Raw genomic sequence first — 9,035 nt, 5'->3', positions numbered from 1 at the left:
GCTTGTGTTCTGGCCCTTTACCGCGGTGTTCTTGCATATTAATCCGTGAGTTTAGGTGCTTATTTGCATTCGCATGCTCGGTTCTCGTGCTTTTCATAGGTGGTTCGGTTACGAGTCTTAATTTCGTATTAGCTAGAAAGAGCGTATAATTTGTTGCATTATGTAGCACAAGTCGTAATTCGTATTAGAATCTTGTAGAACCTGCGCGACATTTATTGAGACCCAATGGACGGCGAATAATCTGGAAATGGTACTCAGAACGCCAAGTATGAACGGCTCGAGAAATATATTTGTATTGACCTTGAACGTCGCATGATCAGTGGAATGATAACATTTGAATTACCTTATTATGTGTCGTTAGTCTGAGAAATGAAACAGTATGTAAAAAAGGTAAGTGATAAGGGATAAAAAGCGCATGAGCGCGTCACACATAAACAATATCGGACAACCCTATCACACGAAAAAGGACTTGGGAGCGGGCTTAAAACTTGTTGCATTTGGTCATCGAACACCCACAAGCAACTCATTAATGAGGGATGCCACTCGGTATGCAAAGGGCCGCTGTCCTGGCGCCGGGGAGCTGTGTGTTTTTGTAAATGTCATTATATCTGATGCTTGCTTTAATATCTGCAGATGTAGAACATTCCCTTAAATGACTAGCTGTGCACTTAAACCAAGTTCTGCATGAAGCTTGTGGTTGCTGCATCTTTTAAGGTAATTAATTAAGTTTTGAGCACTGTAAGATGCAAATGGGCAATCCTGGTTTTTTATTTGCACATCCAATCATACAATCATTCTTATGGTGACCATCAATGTAACAATGGATGGACCAGGCTTAGTTGACAAAGGTGTGTTATATTGTTAGTTGACTCATAAAATGATATTTTTATGTGTTTGAATCAATTTCATTTAAACTATTTTGGCTTATTTTTCAGTTGTGCAAACGTCTGCAATGCGTTCACAGTGTTACAAACTCCTATTTTGGCTTCGTGGGTGATTTTGTAGAATTTTTAAGGAAAGATACTCTGTTCATTATCACTTAACGTCAGATAAAGCTGGTCTGCTGATGATGAGACTATTTTATGGTGAAGTGGAGCCATCTATGTTGAGTTATATTACGTGTTTTTTCAACCACCATGATTGCAAAGATAGGTATATCTCACATTTGGGTATGTTTTTGGTACGAACTACGTCAGCAGAAGCGAACATGTGATTGGCACAACCGGTGGCGTAAGCATATGGCGACACGCGCATTGGTGGAACTGGGAACATTTACGTCATAAAACCACGTCATAATCGGCTGGCGCATAGCCGCTTTGTAAATGCTTCTCGGAGCCAACGAACCCTTCGAAAAGAGCCGCTGTGAAATGGACGCCACAGACATAGACATAGCAAAGAATTAAAAGGTATAGTGTAACGGCTCATTGAGTTCGTGTGATAATGGCCGCATATATGGTCATATTTTGCTAAAATAGAGGGCTTAGACTCACATCATTTGTTACACAGACATTTCAGCCAATTGGTGAATTGGAAACACTGCATGAGACCCATAGGGAGGGGGGGGGCGGGGGGGGGGGCGGGTTCAAACAAATTGAGAACATAGATTTCATGGCGGTGAGCAGGGAGTCCAATGAGAGCTCTCCCGTCAGAGCGGCTGCTTGAAATGCATATTTTGAGCATGAATTTTGAGGAAAAAGGTACTACCGACCAAATCGGTCGCGTCTGATCTACCTAGGAGCGTAAAGTAGAAAACAGGTAGCAGAAAGTTCCTCCACCTTCAGTGGATGTTTGGAAATCCGGCCGAGTATTTCAAGGTCTGTAGTCTGGGTATTTTTCCCTCGCGTTTCGTGCTGAACATACGGCTCCACTAAACTGGATCTATTTACTCGGCCAGTTTCCCTTCTTTCCTGTGAGTACAGGCCAGCTCGGATTTTATTTATACACTTGTCTTGGCTTGTATAAAAAGTTCATCTTCCATTTTTTACACACTCTTTCCATTTGTTCTCTTATTTTTGTATTTACCTTATCGAGACTATCCGAGAAGTTATCTATCAACCTGCCAAGAGCAGTCCCGACTGTCAACGCAGTACCTTCCTTGATCAATTTGATCATTTCAGTGTCCACCAGTAACTTGTTTTTGAGATGATACTTAGGTGTTCGTTGCTTTTCCTCGGCTGCCAGGAACGGGTAAGAGGCACCCTGGATTGTTTCTTTCCATGCACCACCGTAAGCCCGGTTGTTACAAAATTTTGGAGGGTTCAAGACCCTCAGATCCCTAGTACGATAGTGCTCTAAACGCGTATGTTCAAGTGACGTATGTGTATAGGTATGTGTATAATGTATGAAATGTATAACTAACGTATAACAAAATGATAATGCACAACCAAAATGTACAACAATAGTCGCAAGCATTTCCAAGATTGACATAGAGGCTGAAATCCAGTGAGAAATTTGTTTTTGAATCCTGATTACGGAGGTTCCCCAGACTGCCCCTCCCGCCAACCTGACCCTAGTTTGCACGCAAATACATCCGACCACCCGGCAGTGAGTCACTGTGACCCTGTTCCAACCGGCATCGACCGCACATCGCATGCACGATCCCGGACCGTTCTAGTATCGACTTCTGGCCTGTTTTATTCATTGCACTGCGCAGGGGAGGCCACTGAATGGACCCTCCCAACACCCCACGCGATTTCACAGGACACTGTTGATTGATTAACCGCGGCGCATGCGCACTAGCTGGCCGTGGCTTCCGACGCGGCATTCCTGTCCAGGTGTGATTGGCGGTCGGTGACGGTCGCGCGCGATGGAGGGGCTGCGATCCGGCGGCTAACATGGGCGTGATCACCGAGCGCACGTCCCGGAGCCAGAGCGGGGAGCGCGGCTCGACCGGCGGCGGCGATGGCGTGCGCCGCTCGGCTACCTTCAGCGGCGAGAGCACGCTGCCCGGCTCGCGGGGCAGGTGAGGCGCCTTGGTGGCCGCTGCCGGGCCGGCTGGCAGCGGCCGCTGGCCTGCGCGGCGACAGCTCTGCGTCCATCGACATGTTCTGACAGGCCGGTGATCTGTGTCGGGTAACGGCACGAGTTGGTCCGACTCACAAACTTGACGCAGCGCTGGTACATTTTATCTTGTGTAGAAAATGGTTGAGGACAGGGAGACTTAGATTGTTCCATGTGATTTTGGCGAGGTTATGCCCACCTCGTGTTTATGAGCAGCTTGTGTGGTACTTGATTGTCTCAGCTGAGACAACCGGGTAATCTAGTTGACCTGGAATCCCGCCCCAAGGGCCTGCACAATATAGAATGTTGTTTCACGTTTACACAGATACTGCGTGACATTTGGTGTAAGGCAACTGTGGTCGACATCTGGAGGGTACCTTCATAAAGCGGCGGCAGCTGAGTGATGTCTGCTACTGCCGGCTAGGTTCGCTGATCAACAGCAGACATTTCGCTGTCCCGACTGTGTCCTGCCTCCAGTAGCGCTCACACTGCTCCGTTCCGCAGCAATCGCGGCAGCGCAAACTCCCTCGGCAAGTCCATCAACGGCTCGATCGGCTCGCTAGATGACGCCGACGACTGCGACAACATCAACGTGGTAGTCAGGCGAGTGGTAGTGGGACGAAGGCAGCGTCGGCGGCGCGCGGCCGGGCTCCTCCGTCCCCGCCAGCAGATACAAGTACCTGGCGGCCCTGCGCCGAGCGCCCGAACCGCCGGTGCTTGTCCTTTACCGACTGTCTCACGTGCCTCTGAGACTAGACGCCGCCAAACATCTTGCTGTATTATCGATTGGTGTGGCTGGCGGTCAAAGGCAGGGTCCGGTCTTCACGATCTGTGGCTCCGTTGGGCTGGGGCCGTATTGCTGGTTGTAATTGTGAAAGGAACATGACAAAAATGGTCTTTGGAACATGTTCTTAGTGTGGAATTTTTGGCGAGGGCCTATTTCGCACCCGGCAAAGGAAACCAAGTCCGAACGCAGGAATGTTTTACGATAGAGCAATTCTATGATTCTTGCGAGATATATGGATAGGGAAATGCAGTTCTTAGGTCACCTCCTTGTCAATGTTCTTAAATGGAACCCCATCATTACAGGGAACCAAGATGGGCGTTAAAATGTCATTTGTTTGCAGGGGCGCAATGACAAATGCCTGTGGACAGATATTCAATTTCCTCGCAAGCCGCCCTCGTTCACTTCCACCTCCAACGCTCTTGGCTGTTTGCAGTTGACCGTCACCCTTTTATTAAAAACCTGCAGTTTCAAATGAACTCCACCATACCACTAAGCATCGCAGATGCTTCTTGTCTTCTTGTCTTCTTGTCTTGCCTTCTTGTAGATACTTGTCCTCTGTGCTGCAGAAGGTCGCGCGCTTTTGCCCCTGGGGTACAGTGTAGGGTCATACACAGGGGTGGGGGGTCGTGAGCGATTTGGAAGGGGAAAAAACAGCTTCTAATTCAGGATCCAATCGACCGATCGGGACAAATCAGATGACAACCGAAGCCCTGACTAATGCCCGATCAACCCTACTCCGGAATCGTTATGCTGAAATTGTGTACGTCACACCTTGCTGGGCAAGATTTTCATAAAGTTTTGGGGCACTGTAGCACCAGTAGTAACGGCTACCTAGCTTTGCAACCAGCACACAGTGAGAGGGCTTCAGAATTGCACTGTTAGCTTAGAAATCAGAAACCTTTTCTTCATTCAGATCCAAATCATTCCATGTCAGTCATCTTCACTTACAACAAAGCATTTAGCATAAAACACTGCATCTTGTTTTTGCGCGACAATTTTGGTAGGAAGAATAGATCAACAATGCTAAATATACGCCGTCTGGTCACTCGAAAATGAAATGAAAATCTGGTCAAAAATGAAAATGAAAATCTAGTCGAAAAACAGAACGAGTCGTGGTTTGACTAGGCTCATTGTCACTCATGCATTCGATCATTTACGTAGCTATATGTTATGTTATGTTATGTTATGCTGTTGTAGGTTTTTATGTTGTATGTTATGTTGTTATGTCATGTATGCTATGTTATTACCATATGTTATGATGTTATGTCACTTGTCAACACGCACGGGCATCGGTCATTTCCACGCGTGCCTACAGCCCCATAGTGTCGGCAGTATCGCACCACATACTATTGCGGTTTAGCATGCCTTGCTAAAAAGTGATCCGCGCGCCACTTTAAAGGCGTATATTTGCTGGCTTGCGTGGGAAACCCTCATTGAGTTGGGCTTTGTCCGCAATCAGGTGTCACTTGTCGACGACCACACATGAATAGCATTAGACGAAACAAAACCAAATTGTTTGTGCTTACGCATTCTATCAAAATGGACGAATGTTTGCGGCTCGTAAAACAAGGCTAAGAATTATTTTCCGGTGACCTTTTGCAGAGTGCGGCCCCTGAATGAGAGGGAAAATAAACGCGGTGATGACAGCATCATCACCTTTCCAGGACAAGGCCAGCTGATGGTGAGTAGCATATACGTGTCGTGAATGCTATGAGCCCAAGCCCTACTACCATGCGTGATTCGGCATCGCTCTTCGACGGCCGTAGCATACCGTGGAAGTAAACGGAGCGAGCGAATTCCGAGGCGGGGCAGAATGTAGTGCTTTACCATTGTACCAGCTGCATGTAATCCTCGGAAACATTACTCTTGCAGTGATATCGAAATTACCTTAGTGAATGTCAGCAAAGGGACATCGTTGGTTCGGAACTATTCGTATAGAACACAACTTTTCCACCAGAGATGCCACTCTCCACTTCTTCTATCAATCTTAGTTATGCGTCCACTTTCTTAGAGCAACCAAAATGAGCGTGAGAGCTACCTGGACCGTCAGTATTTGTTACCAGTTACGCCAACTTTGAGACATTATTGGGGTACTTAAAACCATTTTGCGTAACATATTGGGCATTTTTTGGCAGGCATTTGTCGAAATCCCGGTGACAAAACCCGACATTGTATCCCTGACTCCCCATTCTCATATCTCACGCTTCTAGGATCTAGTTACAAAGTGCCTCGAACGATGTAATGACGTTTAAGCGATTATAAAACGGATTTTCTAATTAACACTGAATGATCGGAGGGGTAAGTGAGAAGAGGGGCTTTCTTCCTGATGCTCTTAATGGAGGGAACGTGGCAAATTTGAAGAAAAAAAACGTGGCAGCACTCTAAATATGACTGATGAAGAGAGACCTCACATCCACAGAACCGTGGACTATAGCTGGAGGTTACATCCTCCATTCCAGCAACTCGAGCTGCATTTGGGATAAGAGGGCTGCATTTTGAAATATTTAAGTAGCAAGATAACCAATAATCCGTGGAAGGATGCATTACTAGTCTGGAACCAATTTTCTAACCGGTTCTTGACTGACGTGGAACACATGAGTAGCAAGCGCTTGGATGATTAAATCAAGCGAAGTTTGTAATGTCAGCCATCCAGCAGTGGGCATAGATCATTAATGATTTCAGGGATCAATGATGGAAACCATATATTTTGGAGAGGCTAAAACACTCGCTGTTTACGGCGTATGCTCACAGTAACGTAACCAACTCACGTAACCAACTTGGTTTTTATCAACAGCTCGCCTGAACAATGGAAGGTATCGAAGGGAAGCACCGACAATCGCAGGGAAACTTTGTCCATTTTTTGAAGGAAGAGAAAGTATTAAGAACATGCAGAATGGATTGACGCTGTCGTTTTCTTCGCCGAAATGGTGGTAACGAAAGTGTATTATCCAGTTAAGCAACACCGAATGCACATATATATACCTAAATCGAGTTCGTGAACGGACCTTTACGGCGGCATACAGCAGATGGGTGCATCAAATGAATATTCGTGATTCTGACTAGCGTACCAGATGCGGCGGACGACCCGTAACTCGGCACCGTAAGTCTAGGTCATAGCCTCAAGGTCAAATTAATCTTTGCGATTCTGACAAATGTACCAGATGCGGCGGGCGACCCGTAACTCGGCGCTGTAAGTCCAGGTCATAGCCTCAAGGCCAAATGAATCTCCGCGATTCTGAAGAATGTACCAGATGCGGCGGACGACCCGTAACTCGGCGCCGTAAGTTTAGGTCATAGCCTCAAGGTCAAATGAATATCCGTGATTTTGACGAATGTACCAGATGCGGCGGACGACCCGTAACTCTGCGCCGTCAGTCTAGGTCATAGCCTCAAGTGAACCTGTTTTGCAATCATTTTGAGCCCGGCCGAACAATACAACGCGGATGGAAGCAATCAAAGGGGATGTGGAATATGACAGTGCGAGGGTTAGCATTGGTAATGAGACGGCGGAAAGGCCTCGCATCCGCCAGAGGCTCCAGCGCCGAACGTGTGTCCCTTCGCGTCGTTTCAACCAGGGGTGGGTAAGCCGCATTGGTCCCTTGGTGCCAATTGTATTAGACCCCATGCGTCGGTAAGGGATCCTTTTACGTCAGCGACCGCCCTGCGTCGATCCGGTGCCAGATTCCCCGGTCAGATGGCCTGCTGCATCAGGGAGTGGACCGGTGTATGTTATATCCCTCTGAGGGCCTCTGTATTGACCAGGGCGGCCCGGACCTGTATCGCCGAAATGAAAGCTGGCTTAGGACCCGGGCTGTGACGGAATGTCCCTTCAGATCCTGACCAGGAAATGCCACCCTTGTGATTTCGAGGGTTGGTTCTCTGAACGGCTGCAACACGAGCAATAGAAATTACAAGCATTGCGTCATGAGCTTGGGGAGCTGTCCGTCCTTATTCGTTCCCAGAATCAATCTAAAAATCGCGCGGGTAAAATGTACGACTTGAGATGACTTCTACACGTACAAGATCTGATTTTATTCACCGTCTCAAAGCACACAATTTAAGACATAGTCATTTTCACCCACCCGTTGACCGTCGCGATAAATATCCCTGCGGGACAAACGGTGCGCGGTCTGTGGAAACTGCGACGCTGGGTACCGGTGTTATTTTCTTTAGACCACGAGGGCACGTGCCTAAAATTTTTGTATTCAATTTTTCGCCGATTGATGCTGAAGAAACGATCAACTTGTCCTGGCGAACGAGGGGTGGACATGTCGATGCACGTTTGGACCCCGCGTCGGTCTGCGCTGGCGTTCAATCCACGTGCCGCTCAAGGTTCTTGTTTAACCTCGAGAAAATCCGCAAATGACCCTGGCTGCTATTGTTTACAAGGGAAGGCCAAAGGTCCTGGTTGATTTCATTCCGTTCACTTCTAGACGCAAGCGGAATTGTATCCTCTGTTATCTTCTGGCCTTTCTGTTGAAGAACCCCAACATGAAAAATAAAAGTAGCAGTTGATGTCGCGAAAAAGTGGGCTAAAGCCAGCGGATTATTTTTGGGGTGATGTGCAGGACTGGACTTCATGCTGCATGTCACCAGCAGGGCCCCCTGGTTAACTGCGGTGCCCTAACGTGACTCTGGCTGCGGCCCTGGCTAGTGACTGTGCATCCCCTTCACGAAATCCCGGAGATCGGTCCAGGTCCGCGCAGTCAAAAGGGGAGAGCGTTCTTCCTTGCGCCCTCTTTTTTCAAATTTGGTAACATAGGTGGTTCTTGACAGCAACTAACGTCCGCTTCACATCGGACAATACCTGCAGTGAGATCCGTCGCCACTGAACCGATGTAAGTTTAAGGCAACAACTGTAACTGTTCAACACGCCCGTAATTAAACCGGTGTGAACGATGAGGGCGGTGCTGAAGTATTGCTGCTGATAGGTACATATGTAACTGCATACAAGTATACAAACACGATGTGGAAATGAATTGTTCCGCTTCAGCGCACAACAAAATTGTAGTTCAGCTGCCTGATAATCATGTTTTAAATGGCCGACTGATGGAAATCTGAATAGGTAACTCACATATATACTTAGATGGTTACGGTTCATTTAGGTCACCTTTTTGAGACACGCGACACATTGTGCGTTACAACTACCATCGAGGACAGCTCAAATAAGACTAATCCTTTACCACAACAAACTTGCGCGTACCCCTGACATATTTGGTTGGCTACTAACGTGACCATACAATTACAC

General features: G+C 47.3%; 1 protein-coding gene across 3 annotated transcripts in view; it reads left to right on the top strand.

The window, feature by feature from the left end:
* The first annotated feature begins 2,794 nt into the window (after positions 1-2,794).
* LOC119089485 (kinesin-like protein KIF12) overlaps positions 2,795-9,035 on the top strand; it is a 43,142-nt gene continuing 36,901 nt past the window's right edge. For all 3 annotated transcript variants that reach the window (XM_037212207.1, XM_037212208.1, XM_037212209.1), the window contains exons 1-3: positions 2,795-2,962; positions 3,505-3,603; positions 5,390-5,468. In XM_037212207.1, coding sequence (XP_037068102.1) covers positions 2,835-2,962; positions 3,505-3,603; positions 5,390-5,468 — 306 coding nt within the window. In that variant the 5' untranslated portion in view covers positions 2,795-2,834. The remainder of the gene's footprint in view (positions 2,963-3,504; positions 3,604-5,389; positions 5,469-9,035) is intronic.

Source organism: Pollicipes pollicipes, unplaced genomic scaffold (assembly GCF_011947565.3).
Source record: "Pollicipes pollicipes isolate AB1234 unplaced genomic scaffold, Ppol_2.1 Scaffold_3087;HRSCAF=3621_pilon_pilon_pilon, whole genome shotgun sequence".
NCBI lineage: Eukaryota > Metazoa > Arthropoda > Thecostraca > Pollicipedomorpha > Pollicipedidae > Pollicipes > Pollicipes pollicipes.
This window is presented reverse-complemented; position numbering and strand designations above follow the sequence as displayed.